The following is a 27,704-nucleotide window of genomic DNA, read 5'->3' on the forward strand; positions in this document are numbered from 1 at the left end:
CTGCCATGGGCAGGGACACCTCACACTAAACCATGACACCCAAGTCTTCGTCCAACCTGGCCTTGAACACTGCCAGGGATGGAGCATTCACAGTTTCCTTGAGCAACCCATTCCGGTGCCTCACCAGCCTTACAGTAAAGAGCTTCTTCCTTATAGCCAATCTAAACTTCCCCTGTTTAAGTTTGAACCCATTACCCCTTGTCCTGTCACTGCAGTCCCTAATGAGGAATCCCTCCCCCCCATCCTTATAAGCCCCCATTCAGATACTGGAAGGCTGCTATGAAGTCTCTGCGAAGCCTTCTCTTCTCCATTCTGAACAGCCCCAACTTGTTCCAACAGTTCCATGTCCTTTTTATGTTGAGGACACCAGAACTGCACACAGTACTCCAAGTGAGGTCTCACAAGAGCAGAGTAGAGGGGCAGGATCACCTCCTTCGGTCTGCTGGTCACGCTCCTTTTGATGCAGCCCAGGATACCGTTGGCTTTCTGGGCTGCAAGCACACACTGAAGCCCCTTCATGTTCATTTTATCGTTGACCAACACCCCCAAGTCCTTCTCTGCAGGGCTGCTCTGAATCTCTTCCCTGCCCAGCCTGTAGCTGTGTCTGGGATTGCTCCAACCCAGGTGTAGGACCTTGCACGTGGCATGGTTAAACTTCATGAGGTTGGCATCAGCCCACCTCACAAGCGTGTCAAGGTCCCTCTGGATGGCATTCCTTCCCTCCAGCGTATCAACTGAACCTCACAGCTTGGTGTCATCAGCAAACTTGCTGAGGGCGCACTCAATCCCACTGTCCATGTCAGAGACAGATGTTGAACAAGACCGGTCCCAACACTGATCCCTGAGGGACACCAATTGTTACTGGTCTCCAGGTGGACATTGAGCCATTGACTCCAACTGCTTGTGTGCGGCCATCCAGCCAGTTCTTTATCCACCGAGTGGTCCATCCATCAAATAGATGCATTTTTTCTTTGCACTTTCACTGTGAGCATCTTGTGAGGGTGGACTGAGACGATTCCAGAGATCAAAAGGCTCCTGCAGTCAGTTCTGCAGTGGTGAAAGTCTGCATAACAATTTATGGCTTATTAAATTACAGGTGTGTTCATTCATGTGCTGGACAGTGTATAGTTCTCTAAATCTGGTCTCTTTGTATTTATATTTTACAGAAAACAGAGTGTTCATGGAACCTGTTTTGTGTGCACACTGTTCTCCAGTATGTCACATTCTGCAAGAAAAGAATAATCCTCTTTTATGCTAGATGATTTATCTCATAACTTTTCATTCTAATTTTCTTGGCTGTGAAGGAATGCAAGTGATCTTTTCTCCAATTTGGGGCAAGAGTCACACTTTAGAAGTAGCCTGCCATCAACTACATCTGGAATTTAAAGTTTTGGACAGTGCAACAAGACCCTTATTCTCAACAATTCTTATCTTGTAGTAGTAAAAGCAACTTAAGCAACAGTTCTAGCTGGAGTCTGTCACTGTAAATTATGATTAAAGGCTCTATATTTCCTTAAAACCATAGTGCATTTTGTCAATGTGTTTTGTTCAAAATAAGTTTAATTAAAAGAAAAGAGAAATAATGCCAAAAAAAGAGTAATCAAAAAGGTGCTCAGCTAGGATTGCACTGAACTAGAGCTCTTAAAATTTTATTGTGACTACTAACTCCAGTCACTCCCTTTCTTCTACAGGGTACAGATTATTTCTAAACTAATACTGCTGTACTCCTGAGAGTATTTTACCAAAGAGTTTACTCATTGTGGGGGTGTAGGGGAGGAATGTATTTGTCATGTATTCTTTTTAAGTGTTCGGCTATACTGTAATTAGGTTACTCTGGAACGATATTCCCACTAATATGAGAGAATTGTTTAGACTTTCTTAAAGCATTTCATAATCATTTAGATTTATTAAAGATTTGCCTAGAAATTCCTGATGTCAAGTTTTAACAAAGAGTACAAGCTTAAATTATCTTCCTTCGCTGGTCACTGTCTTCAGTTTTGAAAAGGATAAAAATTTACAGCTCATTTTCATGTGTTTTTCCAATCAGTAGCAGCATCTGAACCTCTTGCCAGTGCACTTTTCTTGGTTTCCAAAAAAGAACTTTAACCTAGTTCCACAGGCCTTGACAAAAGTCTTTTTTTGAACTTCAGATGCAGTTTTCCTTACGCTACCTTTCAGTCAAGTCACTTCGCTCAGAACAGTTGTTACATCAGCCAGTGGGATAAGCAGGTTCCATGCCCTCCCCAATAAAAAGGGAATTCTTGCCATTCTTTCCACAGAAAAATAGCTTAAGTCCATTCTTAAACTGTATCCTAAATATATTATTAGAGAGTCACTGTACTTATATTGTAGAAAAAAATCATGCTTTCTTTTGCACATACCTGAGGGCTGATAAAATACCATTTCATTGCTATAGTAGATCGAAGGCAATGAACCTTTTTTTTTGTTTGGTTTCATTTGAGGGTTTTATACAGCTACCATGTTTGGGGTTTTTTATGTAACCCATCAGACTTGTTCTTTTTGAGCTTTATTAATTGACTAGCACACCAGTTTTTCACGTATGTTCTCTTATTTTAATACTATCCTTTATTTTGTTTTTAACTGTATGATTGCTCAGTCTTTTTAGATCCTTTTTGAATGACAATATGCAGTTGCTCCAAGCCTTGGAATGTCTTATCTTTAAATGTGTCAAGTCTTCTGCAGACCTTTACTCTGTTAGCTGCCCCTTTTAGTTTTTTGAGTAGCTCTTACATTTCATATCCTCTGTATTAAATGAGATAACTTTTGTTTTTGAAGGACTAGTAAATCTAGATGGGTTACAAAGCATCTTGTATGGCAGCATTTTGAACCTGATCATTCATACTGGTTGGGATCAAGGTGTAAGTACTGTCTTCTGACTAGCTTCTTCAAATCTAAAAAAAATTACCCTTGGAATTTCATTTATTAGGGTATTTACCAGCCTATGTGGAATTATTGAAATCGTCCTATATTTTCTGGGATTTCTCCTTTCACAGACTTCCAGTATCCTCCAGCATGTTCCCTTCTCCATTTTAGTCAAGTATTCTAAGATACAGTCTTTATACTTTTTGCCTTCTTATTGTAGCATCTCGTGAGGGTCTTGATTTAATTCTTACCCCAGAGACTTTTCGTCTTGTTCCTCTTGTCTACAAGAGGACTGTGTGTTTGAGCATCCAGGCAAAATTATTGCTTGTGTGCAGAAATATGTATGTGTATCTGTAATCATCCTTTTTTTTCTCTCCAGTTAGGTGTATGGTTTTCCTTGGGCTGTGCATACATTGCTTTAGAAGGCTATGAAGGTGCTGCCAAAGCTTTTCAGCGCTGTGTGACTTTGGAACCAGATGTACGTATTTTTCAACAAACGATTTAGATGGCTTATCTAAAAGCAACAAGGATGTTTTCATTATAAACAAGCAAGGCAATAATGAAAAACTTGTTTAAACGTTAGCTCTTCAAATAAATTAAACTTGTGCATGAGGATATGTTTTTGTCATGAGGCATCATAAAAATAGTTGCCCAATACTTAACTTTGTCCAAGTATATATGTGCGTGAATGCTAAAATATGTTTGAGCAGAAATTCCTTTATGCTTGCATACATTGCTAAAAAGAGAAGAGGGAATGAATAGACTGTGAGGAGTGCTGAAAAGAGATAAAACAAAAAAAAATTAAATTAAAATACTTAGTCCTCTAAGTAATCAAATTTTCCTGAAGAAAAAAAAATATGAAGAAGATAAGTGGTTGTCAGGTGAATTTGTAACTGTATAGGTCACAGGGAGAATGGAGCGTGTTAGCCGGGTTTTCAGGATGCAGGGGGCAAGCATGTACAGTGTTGCCATTTGAGTGTGACTGTGGCCTGAGGTAGCAGAATGGCCATCAGAATCACCTCTCGGGAATGAACTGGCAATACTTTTGTCAAAAATCCTGACTACCAGCATGTTCCTCACACGGTACCTACTTCATAGAAACTATATTCATTCTTTTCCTTTGAGGAGAGAGCAATGAAAGGTGAGAGAGTATTCTTTTTTCCTTTATTGTGGCTTCAAGTTTACAGCAGTGAAAGGCAATGGGCAGAAATCATCTTTGTGCATGCCTCTGCTGGTTTTACCAGAGGAAAGACTGTAATTCTGTAATCCTTTTAAGCTACAACAGTTGATAAACATGCTAGAACTAACCCTGCTAGTTTTGTCTGAGATGCATTAGGGGATATTCAGATGATTTTTTCCATTAAGAGTGGTGCAGGTAAGTAGCTTTCAGCTAGTGAGAAGTGATGAGCTGCTGGGAGCACTGACCTCACCCATCATCTCAGCTAGATCCTGAAGAGAGTGCCTGTTTACAGTTTAAAACAAAGGCAAGAGCTGATTTGGTGTATTCCGACCAGAAGGCAGTTAATTGGTATTTATGTACCTGATTGCTGTTGTAGTCAATAATATTTATGTATTTCTATTTTAATATCGTTTCTATTTTAGTGTAATATTTTGGCTGTTTGTAGAAAATATGCATAAATGTGTATGATTAGTGAAATATTTCAGTCATTTAATTTACATATTATCATCAGTAAGCCTGAGTAACTTTTTTTATTTTTACTTCTTTTATCATTACAGAATGCTGAGGCCTGGAACAATTTATCAACTGCTTATATCAGATTAAAACAGAAGTAAGTACTGTAAATGGATTAGAAAATATTGCTTACAAAATAAGTAATTGGGATTTCCTTTTTATGCCATGAGATTTTATTCTTATTATTACCTCGTATTTTGTAATTCTATCCCTTCAATTCTCATTCCCAGGTTGGATCATTGATAACCTGTTTCATTTTACAGGAACTGGAGCTTCATAAGCTTTAGAAAAGTACCTCTCATCTTACAGGTCTTTTGCATGTTAAAAGTCTTTATGATGTAAGAAGTACAACCAGCGCAAAATAGTAATATTAAAGTTGGGAACTAATTTGACTGTGAAGTTAAAAAGATATATCCATTTCAGCCAAACTTACGTATTCAGGCCTATGTCAATTCATACTACACTGATCTCAGTAGATTTAAGGAGAAAACACTCTTGTGATTTAACATGCCAAATACATACAGAACTTGTGACATGTTTGTTGCGGTATCAAAAGCAGTAAAGGAGGAATGTTTCTGACCTTTCTTCCACAGGAATCCCAAGGGAGAGGAGCGTGTGTACAGGAAATCTTAAGTCAGTATTACATGCAGATAGCCAAGTGTGGCCTGTATTTGCTGTGGAATAGCAACTTCTTGGATGATTTGTATAGTCGCTTATAGATAGAATAATAGAATAGTTAGGGTTAGAAAGGACCTTAACATCATCTCGTTCCAACCCCCCTGCCATGGGCAGGGACACCTCACACTAAACCATGTCATCCAAGGCTCTGTCCAACCTGGCCTTGAACACTGCCAGGGATGGAGCATTCACAACTTCCCTGGGCAGCTCATTCCAGTGCCTCACCACCCTTACAGGAAAGAACTTCCTTCTTACATCCAACCTAAACTTCCCCTCTCCAGCATCTTTGTAGGTCCCCTTCAGATACTGGAAGGCTGCTATGAGGTCTCCACGCAGCCTTCTCTTCTCCAGGCTGAACAGCCCCAACTTTCTCAGCCTATTTTCACACGGGAGGTGCTCCAGTCCCCTGATCATCCTCGTGGCCCTCCTCTGGACTTGTTCCAACAGTTCCATGTCCTTTTTATGTTGAAGACACCAGAACTGCACACAATATTCCAGGTGAGGTCTCACAAGAGCAGAGTAGAGGGGCAGGATCACCTCCTTCAACCTGCTGGTCACGCTTCTTTTGGTGCAGCCCAGGATATGGTTGGCTTTCTGGGCTGCAAGCGCACACTGAAGCTGGCTTGTGTTCCCACTGCCCATGTCAGAGACAAAGATGTTGAAAAAGACCAGTCCCAACACCGATCCCTGAGGGACACCACTCGTTACTGGTCTCCAGCTGCACATTGATCCATTGACTCCAACTGTTTGTGTGTGGCCATCCAGCCAGTTCTTTATCCACCGAGTGGTCCATCCATCAAATTGATGTCTCTCCAATTTAGAGACAAGGATATCCTGTGGGACAGCATCGAATGCTTTACACACAAGTCCAGGTAGATGACATCAGCTGCTCTGCCCCTGCCCATCAGTTCCATAGCCCCATCATAGGAGGCCATCAAATTGTTCAGGCAGGATTTCCCCTTAGTGAAGCCATGCTGGCTGTCACCTAGCACTTTGTTGTTTATCGTATCCCTTAGCATGCCTTCCAGGAGAATCTGCTCCAAGATTTTTAGTTTAACCCATTCTCAAAACAAGGGATATCTATAGTAGTTCATTTCAGCATAACTTATTGCAGAGGGCAGACTGAGTGGTGTTGACAGTGTAAATTCTTATTTTTCAAGACTTCTAGGAAAAAGAAAAAATAAAATTGGGGTAGAATTGAAAAAAGAAAACAAAAATAAGGTATTTAATTGAATTGTTTTCTTTTGCTCCCTCATCAAAATCAGGCTTTAGTCCAGCCAGGCTTTTAAATCAGACCCATGCAAGGATTGTGTATTTGGTTAGGGCTTACTGGATTCTCATACAATAAATAAAAAGTGTTAAGTCGTTTTGAAAAATATATGCAAATAACTTGCTGACACCCAAATAAAAGGGGGTTTCTTGTTTTTTTCTTTGGGGGTGTGTTGTTTTTTTTTTTAAAGAGTCCACAGGTCTTTTGTATTCTGAATTTTCTCCAGAAAAATTAATTGTGATGAAAGTTTACCAGAAAAACTTCTCTGGGTGCCAGGTAGCCTTTGAGATCTGGATCTCCTATTTCTCAGAACAAACTGGGACTGGCCCTCTGTCCTTTGCGTAAAATCCTGGTTTCGAAGACAGGGTGATGCACTGGTAGTGCCTGCTGTTTCCTGTTTAGATATGAAATGGTTTAACTGTTCCTCCGGTTAAGGATAATCCATTATTATATGATTCATTAAATATGTAGGGTGTTTGTTTTGAGAACCTGGAGGACTTTATTCATGTAGCAAGTGATTTGTAGCAAGTGATTTGAAGAATACAATTTCCATCCCTCAGGCGTCTTTTCTGCGTTTCAGAGTTCCATCTGATTGACATCTGCCCTCCTGATAACTTGTTAGCTTTTTTGGGAAGATGGGGGAGATCATACAGGCTAATTCTGCAGGTGTTGAAGAGCAGTTTCAGATATGGTTTCTCAAGGTGATTAGGGTACATCAGTCAGCCAGAGCATCTTCGAGCCCGATAGAGAGTTGTGGCAGATCCCAGCTTCCATTGTAGTAATATCCACAGAGGGAGGAGCAAGTCTCTGTTCTTTTCTAATATAATCTATCAAAGTCATGGTTTGAAATCCCTCACTAAGATTGTTAACAGTGGAAGAGACCTAACTGTTAGTACATTCGCGTGGCAGTATCATGTATATCAGAAGAGAACAGGGAGTGAACACGGAAACATCCTGCCTATGCCAAATGACCAGGCTTTCTTAAAAGGTTTTGTTCTATTGCTCAGGTCTTTTCATGTGTATTTGGTGACTCTTTTAATACTGTATGCTTAGATTGGTAGTTATTTACATTTTTCCCTGACCCAGTCATTCCAAACTTTTACAGGCCTTATCCATCAGTTAGATACTCCCTTCTCCTGACCGGGATATTTACACTCTTCTGGATCCTGTTTTTGAAACTCAACCAACAATTTCGTTGAGCTGTCTTACTTTAGACAGCACTTTTAGCAACTTACTCAAGCAATAGAGCAAATGAACTGCAAATTTTGAAACAAGCCATCTTTGTATGATCTTCATTAATAAGAGACTTATTGTAATACCTCCCCAAGGAAGATTTTTACTGGCTTGGGAAAACTTTGTTTCAAGTTTTCATTTAAAGGAATTTATTTCTTTGTATTTGTTCTATATATCATGACTGCCCAAATGAGAGTAAACTTCAGTCTCTTGAAGTCCCAAGAGCCATATTATTCTGATTCTGTAGCAAAGCTGGTTTTATAGTTTCCAATTAGTTCAAACTTCTGGCAGTATGTTTAAAGCTTTAAGCAGTAGGCACCCAGACCTTAGCAACACATGCTTCATATTGCATTAAGATTTCTTACTTTTATGCCTCCTTTCCAGCAGCTTTGGTTGCATGTTGCATAGGAGGTCATACCTCTGTAAATTGTAGGTCAGTGGCTTTCAGCCCATACTCTTGTTTTGGCCAATCTGTCTTATGTTCCTCACCAGAGAATTCCATTACCTCTCTTCTTGAGTAAGGGAGTGCTAGAATTGCCTGCAGTGGATCCATGTGGAAAAATAAAGATGCTTCCGTACTTGATAGTGAGTTTATAGGAATTATGCTGCCCACCTTTATTCCACTCCTGACTCAGTAAGATGATACACTGGACATAAACTTTAATGAATGATCCTAGTAGGGTTTGGGGCCACTCTGACATATTTGTACTGAGCAGCGCAGCATCAGGAAACGGAGTGAAAGTAATGCTTCGAGCTGGCATAAAAAAAGAAAAAAAGGGTTGAAACTGCCGGGATTCTGTGCAGTGGGTGTGCACCATGTGCCAATGTTCGAAATAAACCACAAATAGCTGTTAAGTAACCTTCCTTTGTGTGATTGTATTAGTCAGTATTATTCTGCATCTGAAGTGAACTCAGTGATTTTATAATGTGTGTTACAGCTGCGGCATGAATAAGCTTGTTTTCTCCTCATTCCAGTTAAAAATTCAGAAAAGCAAATACTGATATAGATGGCGCAATTGTAATTATTTTTTTGACAAATGTAATTGTGACTTTTTCCAAGGACTTTTTACAAGGGCATGTATCACAGGACAGGAGGGAATGGCTTTAAGCTAAATGAAGGTAGATTTAGGTTAGACATTAGGAAGAAGTTCTTTACTGTGACGGCGGTGAGACACTGGCACAAGTTGCCCAGTGGTAACCCCATTCCTGGCAGTGCTCAAGGCCAGGTTGGATGGGACTTTGTCTAGGGGGAGGTGTCTCTACCCATGTCAGGAGGGTTGGAACTGGATAATCTTTAAGGTCCCTTCCAAACCAGACCATTCTATGACTGTATGAAAAATTATAAGCAATAACTTTTACATGGCACTGTTTTCTAAATCTGCTTTTTTTAAAGCAGCTTTTTAGTTGATACAATGGCAGATAATTATAGTTTAAAATTCTTTGATATTTAGTCTTTAATATAGAATCTTCTTTTCTATTCTTTTTTATTATTGATTAGAGTCAAAGCATTTCGAACCCTGCAAGAAGCTCTCAAGTGCAACTATGAGCACTGGCAAATATGGGAGAACTATCTTCTCACCAGTACAGATGTTGGAGAGTTCTCAGAAGCAATTAAAGCTTATCACCGGCTCATGGACTTAAGAGAAAAGTACAAGGATACACAGGTGGGGAAATTCTCATGTTAAGGCATCCTATATGTTCATTAATTTTTCTTGTGAGACAGAGAGTTCTGCTGATAATGGTATCAGTAATCATAGTACGCATGCCAGTGAACTTATGTAAGCAACCCATTTAAATGTTTGAGATCTGAACCATAAGGCAAAGTATTTAAGAATGGACAAAAAGAAAAACTTTTGCATCCAGATTTGCCTCAGACTTTGTGGAAGGCCAAATATGAGCCTTGAGGCTTAAGATCTATTCTTAAATCAAACATAATGCATAAGCCCATCTGTCCATAGTGTTCCTGCATATCTTAGTATCAGAAATAGTATAAATTATTTAGTTTAAAGAAAGGTAATATTTTCTCATACATTTGAAATTTCCACAAATGAGCTTTTGAAAGTGAATTAAGTTTCATTAGATTGAATGAACAGATAAAATAATTATGGTTGTGGAAATGTCTCATTTGTTCATGGGGGGCAGGGATGTTAAAAACTTTTTTGAGATTACTTTTTAATGAAATTGTACTTGAGCACAATACTCATTCTACTATAAAACCAACCATGCGCAGGATAACATTATGTATAAATAAAATCCATTCAGTTTGATATGGCTGAACATTAAAAGGTCTCAAACTGTCTTTGCACTAAAATATTTCTGTGGAAAATAGTCATATATGGTAAAGATTAGTGTGTTTGGCAACTGCGGTATTGTGGCACTGATTGGTCCTGTGTGTCTACTGCATTATTTTACTCAGATTGACAACTGACCAGGAATAGAACTTTCTACATGTATTTGTCCATTTTTTGAGATGACACAGAACCCTATTAGTGTGTTTTACTAATAATTAATGTTGTATAACTCTTCTCATACAACTTCTGTCATTTTTACAGAAGTGTATATGTGCTATGTATCCTAACTTACATGGGTTTTTTATCCTGATTTTAACTTTGACGTCTGATATGTAAAGTGCTTTATGGATTTCATCAAAACTTCTAATACACTTTCCTCAATTACAAGGATTTTACTAGTCAGCCAAGAAAAAATTCAGAGTCTGATTAAAGAGCTTCAGAAAGGCTCTAATTGATAATTGTACAAGGAAGAGTATTGCCTTAGCAAAAGAAAAACAAAACCACATAAAAGTAAAAGCTTCTGCTGAGATTGTTTGCAAAGCTCACCATTAATTTCTGAGCCTCTCCCATTTGCCATCTGATCTGTTTTAAGTAGAGATGCTCTATAACCCTCTTGTGCAATTGTATTTAACAAAATAAAATAATGGAACATATGTGGAAGCATACACCTCTGTTTCCAGGCTAACATAATGTGGTCTTCTCTCAAGTTATCACTAGTATTTGTAATTGTCACAGATTTTAATTGAAAGACTACTAAGCTAGATGCCATAGTGGTGAGAAAGAAGGTCAGAATTTAAAAATACAGAAAAATAAATATGCACAGGACTGGAAGAAACAAGTTGAGTCGTTGATTACAGTTCCTTGTGAAAACACCTACCACTTTTAGCATAATCATCATTGCGAAATACCCCGTGTGAAACTGAATCCATCAAGTAAGAGCGTGCAATTTAATATATAATTTGAAATGTCCATGCTTGTGTGTGGACATCAGATTTTGTTTTATTTGGGCATAGTATGAAGTCATATTCATAAATCACTAATTTCTTATAGTAAAAGTAAGGCATTCATATCTTCATTTGTGATTTCTGGTAGGCCATTACTGTCTTTTTGTATCAGACTTCTGAGTATGGAATGCCGCTTTGGGAGACTTTTCTTCTAAGCTATTTTAGTTATTTAATGATGTCATCCTTGTGGCAAAGGTTCAGGATATCGTGAGGCTTGAAGATATATGCGTATAGATTCTGCAGGCAAAATTGAACAAGGAAAAGCTGAAGGGCTCTTTACAAATAGGCAACAATGCAATAAAAGATTACAGCAAAGGACATACTTTAAAAAGCCTTAGTTTCTAGTACTCCCCATAAATGTTATAAGCATTCTTTCTTTCCCTCCTTCCTGGTTCTTAAAGTTCTTCAGATTTCCATATTCCTTTAATGTTTATGAACCCTAGAGAAATTATACCTTGAAAACCTTTAATACAGATTTGTGTAATAAAAAAAAGAAAGCTCACTAAATTATCTTTAGTTTCAGCTAGTGGATCAGTCACTAAAAAGGACCCAAGGAGAAAGCCCTACCTGTTGTAATCATCACTTTAACCTCTGAATTAGTGTGAGGTGATAAGTATAGCTGAAAAATTTCATACTACTTTGCACCACATGCATGCTTGTGGAGACAAGCAGTGTTTTTTTACTTGAAAAGTTGCAGTTCTGTAAGCAACAAACTTATTTTGTGGATGGAAAAGCTGTTCTGCTACATGGCTTTCAGAAACCAGATCTTCATCCTGGGCTGTCAAAAAACATTAAATCAAAAGTATGGGCAAATGACTCTGTCTTCTCTGCAGTTCTGTGTTCTTGAGAATCTAGCAAAGTTTTTTGTTACCCTTTCCATCAAATACCTGTGTTTTAGCTGTCCATATTGCCAGACTGTTTCTAATAAAAGGCTTCAAGAGCATGTTCCAAGGGGATTTTGAGGAATGAGGTAAGGAATTACTAATTTATGGAGCTCTTCCTTTAAGAAGTTTCGTAAGGACAATTGTCTTATTACAAAGCTTTAATTTGGGAGAAACATAGGAGAAGCTCATAAACTGCAGATAATGTCATTTTGGATCTGGTATCTGAGGGTTCTCTTGTTACTTGAACATCGTCAAGTTTGATTAGTATTAGTGAAGCTTCTAAAAATATTTTCACCAACTGAATTTTTGTGTGAAAATAGCTATTTGGGGAACAGTTGTGGAATGAGATTAACTGATAGACGTCACAGCGTTTAAAAATGATTTGGTTTGTTTATGAGGTTTTGTCCCATGGTTTCTTTTGCTGAGTTTTTAGTCAATACACGTTATTCACAAAAGTGAAGGAGGAGGAGGAAAGCAGATTGTGTGATGTCATAGTAAACACAAGATCAGTGCAGTGGTCATGTGGAGCCCAGTTCAGTAGAAGAGGCATTTAAAAAATGCTTGTGTGGGATCCTGGGCAGCAGAGCATTGCTGTAGTAGTTTAGTATGTATGGCAGTTTAAAATCTCACAAAGATAGAAATTAAAGTTTAACACTTAATACAACTGGCTAAATGGAAGCTCTTGTTACACTGCTAATACTTTTTGAAGATCAGCATAATACACTTGCAGCTTGAAATAGCTTTATTTAACAGCTACGCACAGCTAAAGTAGCATTAACGATTCATTACTGTTTAATGGACCCTTTAATCCAGGCCTTCACACTAGTTTTATTTTAACTGTTGTAGTGTTAAAGCTTGCATGATGAATTACAAAAAAGGAGATAGATTATAAAGATGAAAGTGTAAACCAAGCCTGAACTCTGTGGGAATATGGGTAATTTTTCAGCTGCTAAATCCTACTGTCTGAGGAAACATTTATTTTTTTTCCATGTGCAAACAAAATATCATTGTCTTTAAAACTTTTCATAACTGTACATGATATTCATGTGAACTAACTTTCTGGACCTGAGTAACAATTTTGTTAAACTGTGAAATTGATTGAGACGTCTTACAATCCGCAGAACCAGTTCTAGTTCCTTTTCAAAAGAACATAGTTTAATGCTGCTTTTTATACCTCTTCTATGTTTCTTATTGCAATGCTGTACTAATGGAAACATCAATACTTGCTTGTGTTTTTCTAGCAAATCCTCATAGAAGACCTGATTGGTTTAATGATAGGGTTTAGTTTCTTAGATTCCAAATCACAAATGTAATATGTTTTTTAGACTTTTGGACTATTAATAGTTGATCATGTTTTCTGTTATCTGAAGTGAAAATCTGAACTTTTTAACAGAAAGAACAGCCAGTTTGTTGTATCATTTTACAATCTGGGGAGAGCTGTTGAGCTGATGTTCAGATGCTACTATGATTTCATACTTGAAACAACTTTTCTTCTATAGAATGACTCAATTGATTCTGAAAAGATACCAGGGAGATGCACTTTTTTTTCACTTTTTATGTTACATGGGTTTATTTCATAACATCACCAGCCATTTTGATTTAATTGGGTTTTGCCAAAGATTTCTTGTATCTGATAAAACTCAGTACTTAATTACTGGGATGTATTTTAATTGAGCCATTGTACAGAAGAAAATTGCTTTAGGAAAATGACATCACAAATATTAAACTGCATATGTTTTTATTATAATATACTTTGATACTGTCCTAATTTTTGCACTACTTTCTGTCAGTAAGCCATGTCTTGATTTAGGAGGGTGCACTGCTGCCCTGCTTTTACTAAAGTAGTGATATACCTGTGTGGTTTGGACTACTCGCACATCATATTTGAAATAGGCTTTATTACTGTCTTGATACTACTATTGCTATTACTGTGACTACATTGGAAGTATTAATATCACATGGACAAAAATGTTGAAACATTAAAATTGCCGAAGTGTAGCCTCATGAGTTAGGAACTACAGCATGAAGGTGGTTTTATACCTTTGCTGGCAAGCCTTATGGCAATTCTATTTTGTTCATATCTTGTTTCTTCCCCAGTTTCTGCATCTCACACACCACACAGAACAGGTAGCTGTCACTTAAGAAGGCACAGCTTTTCAGGGAATTATCTCCTTCTAATTCACCATATGATCCAATGTCTTAATTTACATTTGCTGTCTCATCTTATTGAGAAGGATGTGAGGCATGGCAAAATTGATTTTCAGTGTTCATTCTGGGACACAAAGACTCGGGTCTTTTTCAGGGACACTTGGTGTTTTGTCGGATTTCATACTTGCAAAGCCCAGCTTCCAATGAGGTCACCATCAGCTGCACATGCTCAGCAGTTCTGCAGGTCAGATAGCACATTCTGTAGCCAGTGACTCAGGAAGCATGGCCGTTAAATGGGTGCTTGTAAAGTGTGATTAAACCGACTTGACTAGTAATTCAGCACAGACTTTCCCAAAGTGGTATTCAGTTGCCTCCCAGTTTCCATTTCACCCGTTATATGTCTTTCAGTTTCTACACATAGTTAAATATAGGTCTTGTAAACAATAATGTCTTTCATTACCTGAAATTATCTGGTTCAGCCTGTTTACTGATCTTTTTATAACTGTATTATCAAGTGAAAATATCCTTAGGATACTGCCACAATTTCCTATTCTGTTCTTTTTCCTATTCCATTCTAACCTGTCATGGTAACCCAAATTTTTGATTTAGCTCTTTGGCCTCTTCACAGACTTTAAAATCTTAAAGGTGAGGTTTAAATTAATTGAATTACATCCCTAGTAATGTATTTCTTAATAAATACAGTATTTATCATATATTTGTATTTTACTGAATCATTAACAGACATGAAATATTACAGATATTATATATACTGATGGTCATTTGAGTTAAAAAGAAAACAAACAACTTTCCTGTTGCCATTACTATTATTATTATTATTATTTTCCTTTTTTTCTTCTGAAGGTGCTGGCTATTCTGGTCAGAGCAGTAGTGGATGATATGGCAGATCGCGCTGGAGAAGTAGCCAGTGGATTAAAGGGGAAATTGCAAGAGCTCTTTGGCAGAGTGACTTCACGAGTGACAAATGATGGGGAGATCTGGAGACTTTATGCCCGACTGTATGGAAATGGACAGAATGATAGTAGTGAAGATATCGAAAAGGTAAATGTGTTGTGAGGTGTATGTTTTTACAGATACACACTTACGGTACAAACCTTCTGTTGGCTAACTAACTAGGGCTATAGTAAGATGTGGTCTTGTTCCAGACATGTTTTGGTTTTAGTTTTTCTTCAAGCTTATTTTCTGCTTTTCAGGTTACTGCAGCACACATTTTTGTTATCTGACAGAAGCAAGATCTTTTACATCAGGTTTTATGGATTTTAGAAAAATATTTCTCTTTTATCAGTGTTTCATTTTAAAACATCCTGTGACAGCATATATGCATTGTCTTGGATTTGTGTTCTGAAAAGCTTCTTGTGAGCAATCTAAAGTTTATATTTAATAGTGGTGCTCATTGTTTTTTAAATCGGAATCTGTGATACTAAAAACAAGTTATTTCAGTTCCTGGAAAAACTGGATCTTAATAGCATGATCCAGTGGCATCATAAGCCATCTATATTCTTGTCCTGGGTTCAGCAGTAGCAGTCATTTTTCTCCTTCTTAGTAGCTGGTGCAGTGCTGTGGTTTTGATTTCGGCCTGGGAACAGCGCTGATAACACTGATGTTTTTAGTTGTTGCTAAGTCATGTTTAGTCTGACCAAGGACTTTGTGAGTCTCATGCTCTGCCAGGGAGGAGGGGAAGCCAAGAGGAAGCAGAGACAGGACACCTGACCCAAACTGACCAAAGGGGTATTTCATACCACAGCACATCATGCCCAGGAGGTAAACTGGGGGCAGTTACCTGGAAGGGCTAGATCACTGCTCAGGTCAGGCTGGGTATCGGTCGGCGGGTGGTGAGCAGTTGTATTCTCTTCCCTTGTTATTTCCCTTATCATTATTATTATTGGTGGTAGCAGCAGTGGTTTGTGTTATACCTTAGTTACTAAACTGTTCTTATCTCAACCCGTGGGAGTTAAAGTCTTTCCATTCTCCTCCCCCTCCCTTGGGGGGGGGGGGGAGAGAGGGAGGGGGAGGAAGGGTGGGCAGTAAGCAGGCGAGCTGCATGGCCAACTGGGCTTAAACCACTACAGTTCATCTTTGCAATCACCAAGAAAAAATGCATTTAGTTGGAGTTCCCAGAGTAAAAGTACTTTGTCCTTACTTAGCTTAAAATTGAAGTCAAGAATGCTATTTAATTCCTAATCTGTGGAACCACTGGTTTCTCTTTATCCATCTCTAGTTTTGCTACATTAACTTCCATCTCTTGTTCCTATCATTTCCCAGGTAATCAAGTTGACTGCATTTCCAAAATAATCACTCTGTGCTGCTTAAAGTGCTTACTTTGTTTATGCTGCAGTGTGCTTTGCATTTAATATTAAATTTCCAAAATTCAAATAGTCTTGCATTTTGCACTGCAAAAAATACTTACAGGTTATCAGATCTTCACTGAAGCTGACAATATACAAAGTCAGCATTCAGTATTTTTCCTAATGGCCTGGGCGAAAAATGTCAGTCTGGACAACTGCTTGTCACTTGATGTCAAGCATCTCAGGCAGATGGTTGGGCCTACAAATAGTATGTCTGTGGAGTTAAAATTTTTAGGGCCTTGCTCGTTGCTTTCCTCTTGATGCTCTGCCCTGCGAAATGCCTTGTTTAGTTATTGACAGTGTCCATTATACCTGCAATTCCTCCCTTTCTTCCTTCCCTATTTTTCTTTACTGCTGAACAATAAAAGGGATTTGGCCTATTAAGAATTCAGAAATACAGACACTGCAATATCCTGTAATATATCCTCAAATTCTTACTCAGACATGCAAAGTAGCAGAGGTCCTGTCTATACTATAAATGTAATCGTTTCAGAATCTGGTTACATCACAATATTTTTTACTAACCCAGTTAAAAACGTGGTTTTAATTTGTAGAGGAGACAGGACTTTGTCTGTGTTTTCCTAATCAGACTGCTTATGGGGCATGCTTACGGCCTAGCTTGCCCTGCAAAATGGAATGATGTTTATAACTACTTAAAATATGCTTACACGTGTATCCCAATATCCTGGTATGACAAATAGATATAGATCGTGAAAGTGTAAAATTGCCTGCAGCCACAGCATATTCATTTACAGTGTAAAATTAATTTGTGATAACTTAGATAATCACTGATGGCTTTTCTGATATTATAAATTAAAAATTTTAAGAACAACATTTATTTGCTTCACTGCCACAAGCACCATCATGTGTAAATCAGATATTAAGTGGATTTAACTATCCATAGAAAAATTCCGGATGTATCATTGCAGTTTTCCACCCATGGTCATTGTGTAAAAGGCCAGTGAATTCTGAAAGGACATTGTTTCATAGAATGAATCACAGAATAGTTTGGATTGGAAGGAACCTTTAAAGATCATCTAGTTGCAACCCCCTGCCATGCACTGGGTCACCTTCCACTACACCAGGTTATTTTTTACTATATGTTGGCATTGTAAGACAAAGAGATGGCAACAGATCTATCACAGTGTCACGTCCGCCTTTACAAAGGTAGGGTTTTACTCTTATTCCATAACGTAGTACCTTATTTAGTGAAAAATTAATTATATTTAACCATTTTTTTTCCTTGCATTGCATTTGAAAGAACAACCTTTTGTGTCTGGCTATTGTAAAAGGTGGATTGATTGCTGGGATTTTTTGTCTTTCTGTTCTGCTGCCATATCTGATGCCGTGAATTACTAGAGTATACAGTTACAATTCATAACAGTGCTTTATAAATTGAATCAGACAGGGTTAACAAGTTAGGAGTGTAAAACTACTGAAGTTTTGGGTTTGAAGGCTGATTTCATTTCTTTTCTTTAGTTTCATATATATTTACTCTTACAATTTTATGTATCTGACCTGCCACCTCATTCAGTACTTCATTCTTTCCTGTGTTGAATGCAGTCCTGTCCACCCCTCTCCCATCAAGGAATCTTTCCAACATTCAATTTTCCTGCTGGTCCGTACCCAGGCTAGGAAACCCTTCTGTCACTTGAACTTTCCCCAGCTCATAACTGTTTCCTTCCGGAATAAATCCAGGTTCCAGAAGTGCAAACAAACAGCCCAGTAGATTTTGAATTCTTTCGCGTCTCTGACATCTGTCAGCAAAACCCCCCTAGTTTGCTGCTCTGACTCAAGACACATGCAGACTGAAATCAGACTGCTGTAAAAACTGTTGCTCCTTCTCTTGGAAGTTCTTGCCTCTGCTGGCCAGAACTACAACCAGTTATAACATAGGTTATTATGAAAAAAATCAATTTGCTCTGCTTTGACTTAGTACACCTCTACTGTAATTTACAGTAGCATGAGCAGTTCAGTCACCTACACTATAGTGTGATTTAAACTCCGGTGGAAGAGAGAAGTTAGGAGCCTCTGGGGTGATGACCCCCAGATTTAATCTTTGTTCAGCAATCAGAAGCCTTTATTGTGCTCATGTACCTGTACTGCACTGAAAGGCTTTTATTCCTTTAATATGAAATATAAATTCTTTTAAAAGGTAATTAAAGAGTTGTCATTGAGCCAAGCCGTGTAACTTCTGGCATGTATTTGTTTCATATTTCTGATGCTCTAAAAAGAAAACAAAACTCAAAAGCAAAAATTAATTTCTTCTGCTCCCCCCCCTTCCGTACCGCTTGCATTTATTTTTCCTGTTCACACTGAGAGCCAGAGCTGTATGGAGGCTAATAGCTGTGTCTGTAAAATACATTATTCGCCAAGAGTACATATACAGAGAGAAGGCTTTGATGTATTCAGTTATAATTTTTTTAGGTGCAAAATTGGTGTTCAAAGTGTGAGTACAAGTATTTTTCCATTTTTCATGTGCATTTAATTATGATGACTTGGCAAACATGGGTCACATCCATCAGTCTAGACAGATTTTTAGAAGATAAAAATTACACACATGTTACTTTATATGCCTCTCATACTTGGGATGCAGTACTGGTGAAGAACATCTGTGTTACAGCTGGTGATTACTGTTGCAGAGAAGGACACTACTCCAACTCAAGGAAATCAAGCGTAGTAAAGATGCATTCATTTTCTGGATTGAGGATTAATCTCATGGACATTTAAAACTAGTTTCATAGTTTGCTTTCTTACATACTGACCATTTTTTCTCCTGCTTTCAGTCACTGCAGTATCTCACTAAGGCACATAAATGTGAAATTCAATCAAGCGATTGGGAGAAAGATGTATCTTCTTTTAAGGAAGTGGTGAAAGGAGCCATAGAGATTGCACATGGTATGTTCTACCTGAAAAGAACATTTTTATTCATGAGGAGTGTATCAAATGTTTACTAACCTTTGTAACAAAATAATAATACACTTTACACATTAAATTTATTCCTACTATTGGGAGTCCTTTAACAGAGAGCATGTAAAAATATACTTGGAATGAGGCAGAAATTCTGTTGGGGGAGTCAGTAAATGTATGACTGGTAAACATGATCCAGTAATTTCATGGTCCAGCAATTTCTTAATGCAAGTGGAAATGCTTCTGTAGTTCATTGCAGTCCTCAAATCATCACATAAGTTTGATTGACTGTGCCAGTCAGAAGATGGACAAAACTTAGACTTGCTAAGACTATTCACTGTGCTGTGATATTTATGTTTAAGAAGGATGCATATACCTCTTGGGCTTAGAGCTATCTTGCCAACATTGCTTGGCATTCTGTCTCTTTTTGTTTGTTCTGGGGGATATTACATGAAAAAATTGAGTATGGAAGGTATCAAGATTTATGGTTAAATGTTGATGTATATAAACTACTGCTATGGAGGTAATGCTCTTTTCGGGGGGGGGGGGCTCCTGTGTTTGGATTCTAGTGGCTATAAAATGCAGCAAGAACAAGTCTAATCATCAGGAAGCTTTACAGATGCTTTCTTCAGCTCGGCTCAACTTACGTGGTTTGTCAGCCAAAGCAAAGGTAAGAATCTTTGAAAGGTAGGAAGTTGTGTTTGAAAGCTAGGAATCTTTGTTCTTTTGCTATAAACCATTTCTACGATCAAATAATACCTGCCTGTCCCAATGCGTCATCAGATGGACATTCACCTCCATTCTGTTAAGGATTACAGTTTTAAGTAGATGTTTATTTCCCTTCTTCCTGCTAGGCTTTGATTGAAATAAATCTGTTTTTCTAAGAGATAGAATTGACATTTTAGAGTAAGTTAGAATTTTACTTAAAATAATGGGCAAACAGTTTTGAATGTTTGGAAGAAACCACTCATTTCAAGTATCTTAAGTATTTCCAAATATCATTCCTGTGTGAGTAGTCATGTGGGAAGCAGGGCAGGCTCAGAAAGAATGGATGTAAACCTGCAGAAAGGACCAAAACGTATCAGAACTACTTTGCATCACTTGAAGTGTTTTAAAAAACAATTGTCTATTAAGAGACTTAAGATTTCAGAAAGAATAAAGGAACAGTGAAAATTTCAATAAGGTTTTCAGGGTGGATATCCTTCCAATTCAGATACTAATTTTTTGGAAAATGTCATCATTTGAATCATATGTTTGGTTTTTGGAGTTGTGCCTCCATAGCTAGACACCCAAAGAACTATTTCTGCACCATTATCCTGATTTTACCTTTCATCTTACATCATGGGATACAGCTATTGTTTAACTGAACACTGATCTGAAATACGTTTTCATTCAAAATGCACTTAATGTCTTAAAGTATTCTTCCTGGCTGTGTGTGGGATTTAGTAAATGTGAATTACAGAGCATAAGTTTTATACCATGTGTGCTTGTGTTACAAAGTGTTGATCCATCATCAGTGTGCTAAACTTGGCTCACTCTCTTTTAAGTCCTGTAATTTTGAGGATAAAAGCCTAAGAAAGTTTTCTAAGCAGACACAAGCTGGCTCTGTAACTGTGCTTTTAGATACTACTGGCATGCCAAAATCTTTGGAATGTGGTGAAAAAACGTCATAACATATATGTTTTGTTGTGATTCACAGAATGGTTGTAAAAAAAAACAACTGTGTAGAGTGTGATTGTAGAGAAAACAAAACTACTTGATATGAATTATATAAATACAAGTACAGGTGTTTTATACTATGCAAGATCATGCAGTATCTGAAATATTAAGAATAGGTGAGTAATACATTTTATTATTAATTCCTGAGGGCACTAATTAAATGAGCATCTATATCACTGACAGATCACAGTGCCTTTAAGTTTTATGACACTTCTGAGAAAACTGACATGTTAGAGATAAAGCTGTTGGTATAACCTCACTGTTTGTGCATACTTTTCAAGATGCCATCTTATTTTTAATGTGAAGTCATATAGAATTTCCAAAGTCTTGTGGTTTAAAAACTCAGTCTTCTGTGAGATCCTATGCACAAACAGTTCAGTGCTGTTTATGCCTGTCCAAGCGTGACTGCAGCATCTTCTTTTGTTGCCAATTAAATCAGTATTAGTGTGGAGTTGTTGGTTTGGTTTTTTTTCCTTTTTTCCTTTAACAGAAAAAAAAACCCTAAAAAAATGAGGTAGGAGCAGATTCAGTAGTTACAATTTCGTAAGGAATAAAGGAACAGTGAAAAAACTTTTAGAAGATAAGGTTTCAAAATTTTGAGGTCAGGATATGCAATTGGAACAAAACAGTTTTTGTACAGTGTTGCTCCTTGGACTTCTCTGCTGTCCTGGGATCTCCATCTCCAACATTCCAGCTGCTGTGTCGTGCTAGACCTATGATGCACCCACAGTCTGCTGAAGGCTGCAACTCAAAAATGTGTTGTGAACGGGCTTCTTTCTGTATGGAGCCTTCTGGGGAGTTGCATTCTCTGGTAAATAGCGTAGTGGGCTCTCTTCTGCTCCTTTTGCCCATGCATCATTTGGATCTGACAGGTGGGGTCTCTGAAAAGGAGAAAGGTCATGGAGCTGTGTCATAAATGCATGAAATGTGGGTACTGTTGTGGAGAAACATGAGGCACAAAGAATAATGGTGCATGAAACTTCCCCAGGCTGCATGTAGTTGACTAGATCTCTTTAATGTGGGGGGGGGGGTGGGGGGGTGATAAACAATTCTATCATCCTGATTTATTTCAGCTGTCTTAGCCAGAAAGAACCAAACTTTTTTGTCACATTCTCAGGGTGAGGTTTTGGGGCTGAAAGTCAGAAAAGTTTCTCTGCTACTTGTAGCAAGAATATATGCCTATTTTTGTTTAAGATGTTCCTTTGTTCAGTGACAGCACTGTTCTCAGGCACATTGAAGACCTTGGTTCAGGCCTTTTAAGTAAATTCTTGTTTATATATGTATCTGTAGCATCCCATTATGTTTTGGCGATATAATGATGTACAGATGTATTATAGAGCAACTTTTGTTTTCTTAATTTGTTTTTGTCTCTAAATGTATGCTTTTCCTTTATGTCAAATGAAGTGTTAATCACTCTCCCTTTACATAATAAAGGGGAAACATATGTTTGGGGGGTGTGTTCCCCCCATATTTCTCTGAATTGGTACTTCACCCAGCCTTCCATGTTACTTGAGTCAAGTGAGAAGTCCTGGCCTTGCAATAGCTACATGTTCTGGTGCAGCATGCACAAACCTCCAGTCTGAGCTTGCCTATCTCAAGGCTTTAGAAAAGTCTTTAGCATTCCTCTCCCTGGGTTTCCCTGTAAACATATTAAAATTAAGTTTGCTCATGAGTTAGCAGCTTTGTGTTCCTGTTATTGTCTTAAGGTCTTTAAGAACAAACTATTTTTATTACTCGGTAGTGTTTTGTTTGCTCTTGTATAACTTAAACACAGATTAATATCTCCACCCACGTACGTCTTCACATCTAATGTTAAAACATATTTATTAGAGGTTTTGGAGAAAATGATGCAACAGAACATGACACTGGGAAAAAATGGCCATTAAAACTCACAGCTACTAATTTATCAGCAGGTGGGTTTGTAAACTGCAGTGACAGTATGCGAGATGCTCTTCTCATTTGAGTTTCATAGTAAACTCCTTTACTTTCAATGGCATCATGAGTCAGCACAGGCAGTCAGGTCAGAGCAGAAACCCACCATCTACAGGAGGAGGATTCAGCCCCCTTTTGCAAAATTCCAGGTGTGTGGCACAGACCTCAGGTCTATATGTGTGTGTGTGTATATATATATATATATATGCTGCTTATTAGCTACAAAATGGCCTTTTCTTTAAAAAGAGAGAGATAGGTGCCATCACGGGTACCAAAAATACAAATGAGGGATAGTAGTGATGTATTTCCTGTATTCTATCTCTGTGCTGAAACAGAGAAGCTGTATGTATATATTAATGTATTTCTTTTTGTCATGCAGCAACTTTTTGTAGATGTAACAAGTAATGAAGTTCACAGTGAGATAGCTGATGAGGTGACAACTATGGACAACATGATTGCTGAACTTCAGGAGCTGAGCAACCAGCTGAGAGACCGGTGCTGACATACGGACCAGATTTTGTGACAGGAAGATGATAATGACACGTTCCTTTTGCCACAGTTTTAATAACAATTCTTATGCAACAATACTCTCAATAAACATTTTTCTGTACAGTGCTGCTCTCGTGGTCAGCTTTCAGTTCAGGCGGCTTTTTAAGATTCCTTGCGAAGTTGCACGTTTTGTATCCTCAGGCTGGGAACAGAGTTACTTGTATGTACAAGGTGATTATTGAGGGTTAGTTCTGCCTGACTGCATCACACTCAGGTGCCAGACCTCTGTGGACACCCCACCTGTATGGCGGGGGGGGAGCAGGAGAGACACTAGGGAAGGAGCAGAGGTAGGAGCTGGGCCTGTCACCCCCCAGCAAGGTGCACAGCCAATCAGAGGGTGCATCCGTCTGCTGCTGGCCAATCAGAGGAGCTGTAAGGCTGGCCTGTCAGTGGCAAGAAGCAGAGGTGAGAGCAGGCTGCCATGGTGGGGGGGACTGCAGTTGGGACTGGGGAGGCTCACTCGGTTGTCAGGGACTTTCAATGTTAATCAGTGTTAATTGCTTCAGAGCAGTAGGAGTGGCGTCCTGTGAGTAAGAATTTCATCTTTTGTTATTCTTGTAATACAATTGAAGTAGCAGGATGCTTTCTGCATTAGGATTTGCAAACAGTTATTTAAAGGAGTATTATATTAATAAAAAATACGCAACTTGTGTAGGCTAGCACTTCATTTGGGCCTTTTACAGGCATGGGGAATTCCCCCTACTGAGGCAGAAATGAAACTGCAATCTAGAATCAGTCTGGGTTGGAAGGGACCTTAAAGCTTGCCCAGTTCTAACCTCCCTGTCATAGGCAAGGACATGTTCCACTAGACCAGGTTGCTCCAAGCCCCATCCAACCTGGCCTTGAACACTGCCAGGGATGGGGCAGCCACAGCTGCTCTGGGCAACCTGTCCAGTGCCTCACCACACCAATAGTAAAGAATTTCTTCCTAATATCTAATCAAATCTACCCTCTTTTAATTTAAAGCCATTCCCTCTTGTTCTGTCACTGCATGTCCTTGTAAAAAGTCCCTCTCCAGATTTTTTGTAGGCCCCTTTAGGTACTGGAAGACTGTTATAGTCTGCCCAGAGCCTTCTCTTCTCCAGGCTGAACAAGCCCAGCTCTCCCAGCCTGTCTTCATTAGGAGAGGTGTTCCAGCCCCTTGGTCATCTTCATGGCCTCCTCCAGACTTGCTCAAACAGGTCCACAGTTCCCTCAGGACCTGCAGATGCATCTCATCAGGTGCCATGGACTTGTGCACTTTCAGGTTCCTTAGATGTTCCTGAATGTGAGTGGGTGGTTCTTCATTCTCCCAGTCCTTGCCTTTGCTTTCAGTGACTTGGGTGGTGTGACTGCAGCATTTGCTGGTGAAAACTGAGGCAAAATGGTCATTGAGTACCTCTACCTTCTCCATATCCCATATCTCCAGTTTTAAAATAATTATATCTGACTAGACTTGACTGAGTTATTTTTATCTAGACTATTTTACATTGTTTTAATTTAGGGTATCTTTATTACAACTCTTAAAATGGGATTTTTTCAGGTTTTCCAGAAACCGATGCAAAATAGTTTCCTCACTCATCATGATTTTGTCTCTTCTATATGAGAATGATGCAGTCTCCAAAAATGAGGTTATCTATATTCTGGGCATGCACTATCTGTGATATGGTCAGTAAAACTATACCATTACTAAATAGGAAGAATATTCTGCTGAGGAGAAAGTTGGAAGGTAAAAGGAAACTAAACAATTACTTGGATTTGAAGCAGCAGTAAAAGCATGTTATTTTGGTGCATGAAAGGGAAAAATACCTTGATGCCTTTATAAAGCTTTGTGTCCTTGTAAACGTTCTTACAATGGAGAGTAAGTAATTTATTGCCAGTGTTTTAATACGAGATTCCAACAAAAATTATTAACTTAGAACAGGTTTACCTGCTTGTGAAGGAGAGCTGGCTCCAAAACACTTCTTCAATGAAATGGCTCAGAAAGGGAGGAGGCATTAAAGTTTGTGCAGAGTCACTTTGTTGGAAATACTTCCATCTTGCTTACATGTCATCGTGAGGGTCCCACCTGACTGGAAAAAAAAGGCTGCAAGTTTTGTGACAGACTCCCACCACTACTATCATTTTTTTGATTACTGTCATATTTTGGTATTATTTACCTTATTCATAAAACAAAAGAAAAAAGTCTTTGAAACTACTGTTTTGTTTCCAACACTACATTTTATTTGGAAGAAATGGTTTAGGTGTGGAATTGTTCAGTGGCAGAAAAATCTCCCATTTTCCTTGTGATCTTATGGCAACTTTTAAATCAGAATGTTATCCCACTATCAACTTGAAAACATAAGACTTGAATTCAGTGGTCTTGGCTTAAAAGAAAATAATTTCCATTGAGTTGGCCTGAGACACTTTTATAGCTAAAGTTTGGAGTTGCAGAACGTGAAGCCACATTCATTTTTGTGGAGTGGCTTCTGCTTAGCATTTAGTCACAATAGATGAAAAGTTAACATCTTGTATAGAATATTAGAGAGACCTGTGAGAAGACCTTTATCTCCTTTCCCTTTTGATTTTTTTTTTTTCATTATTTTCATCTCTTTCCTCAAGGTAGTAACATGAAGAGCATAAGGACTTTTTCCAATGTTAAGTACCACAGAGGAGAGACATGTTTTCTCAGCACAGATTTTTAACTCATTTGAACCTCCCTCTCTTAACACATGTGGAGTATCAACTTTGTCTTTCATCTAATGCTGGGAAAGCCTACTATCCACAGACATTGTGTTCCTGAAGAGTAGGATGACTAGTGTCATAATAGCACACCACTTTTCCTGTCGTAATTAATGTAATAGAGGGGAGATCACTGCAGAGACTGAAAAATACACAATTTAATTACATGCAGACAATATACATGGTGTGGAAGATGGAGGGGCAGGAGCTGGCTCACTGTTCAGGAGATGCTGACTTTTCAGAACAAATGGCCATCCCAGAAGATCTCAGCCCTTTTATCCATGAGACTGAATGCCTGAGGTAAATCTCTTAAATGTTCATGCTACCTTTTTATTTGGGTTAGTGGCATCTTCCTCAGATACAAGCTGAGCCTAAGCTGCTTCTTTGGATTTCATCACAGGGTCCTTTTAAAACTTTACAGACACAAAAGCTGCCTCAGGTTTGTATGGTACTCATTTTCTGTACTCATACCAGTGGCATTTGGTTCAGAACAGCTCTAGGAGACTATTGTCATGAAGACAATGTTACTATAAAAGCTCTGGCTTCAAAAAAAACTTGTTAGTATGAGAAGAGGAAGGAACGTTTCCTAAACAAATTTAAGACTTTCCATATCTTCCATCTTATTCGGAGCATCTGTCTTCTGGCATAGGAATGTTTCTCATTCAAATCACTCCCATGACAACTGCAAATCCTTGAGGGTTTAGCAAAACTGGACAGTCCTTTCCCAACATGGTTAACACACCTACAAATACCTCTATAGCAGCTATGTCATTTTCAAGTGCTCTGCATACAGCTATATGATAATGATTACTCAGTGTAGCATGAAGCAGTGTTTCACAGGAATGGCTTATAGTTCACAGTAGAACTTCAGATACTTCTGCTCTCTTTTGGTTTTTTTACTTTAATCAAAAGTATTAGGGGTTACCTATTTTGTCATCTATCTGCTGTTACAGTTGATGTGTAATAGAAGTAAAATGGATGAGTTTAGAATCTTTCAACTTCTACCAACCCAGATAGGGAAAGCAACTCTCAGCGTTTTGAAGATGAGTATAAAGCCAGTTACGCTTGAAGGAAGTATGGTGTATGAAAAAGAATGTATGGCCCAAGAGGGTTTATTTGTATGTCTTTCACCAAATATAGTTCAACCTATGATGTATTTGCAGTTACTGGTGGTTAGAACCCAGGGAGGGTCTCCTGATTCATCCTAAGTGCTGTGACTACATAGAGGAAGGGTACACAGCCGGGTGTGGTGCTAAAAGTTTTTATTGGGTTGGAACATTACTCATGAACACAAGTGAATGTTCTTAGGGCCAGTGAGGCCACACTGACTCAGGTAGGTCATCCTGAATAAATGTCAGTAAATGAGGTGTTCCACATCACATCATCCTTGATGTTGCTTCCACTGCACTAACTGGTACATTCAGAAAGGCATTCATACAGAGCTCTG

At 38.4% G+C, this 27,704-nt stretch overlaps 1 protein-coding gene across 1 annotated transcript in view; it reads left to right on the forward strand.

The window, feature by feature from the left end:
* Positions 1–23,620, forward strand: part of TTC27 (tetratricopeptide repeat domain 27) — a 115,996-nt gene extending 92,376 nt beyond the window's left edge. Inside the window, exons 14-20 of the mRNA XM_061365880.1 lie at positions 3,263–3,361; positions 4,621–4,673; positions 9,256–9,421; positions 14,946–15,143; positions 19,234–19,345; positions 19,927–20,027; positions 23,388–23,620. Of these exons, the coding sequence (XP_061221864.1) occupies positions 3,263–3,361; positions 4,621–4,673; positions 9,256–9,421; positions 14,946–15,143; positions 19,234–19,345; positions 19,927–20,027; positions 23,388–23,510 (852 nt within the window). The 3' untranslated portion in view covers positions 23,511–23,620. The remainder of the gene's footprint in view (positions 1–3,262; positions 3,362–4,620; positions 4,674–9,255; positions 9,422–14,945; positions 15,144–19,233; positions 19,346–19,926; positions 20,028–23,387) is intronic.
* Positions 23,621–27,704: the final 4,084 nt, after the last annotated feature.

This window comes from Neopsephotus bourkii, unplaced genomic scaffold, assembly GCF_033783945.1.
Source record: "Neopsephotus bourkii isolate Nb327-2 ecotype Australia unplaced genomic scaffold, CSIRO-AGI_Nbou_v1 NB_1292, whole genome shotgun sequence".
NCBI lineage: Eukaryota > Metazoa > Chordata > Aves > Psittaciformes > Psittacidae > Neopsephotus > Neopsephotus bourkii.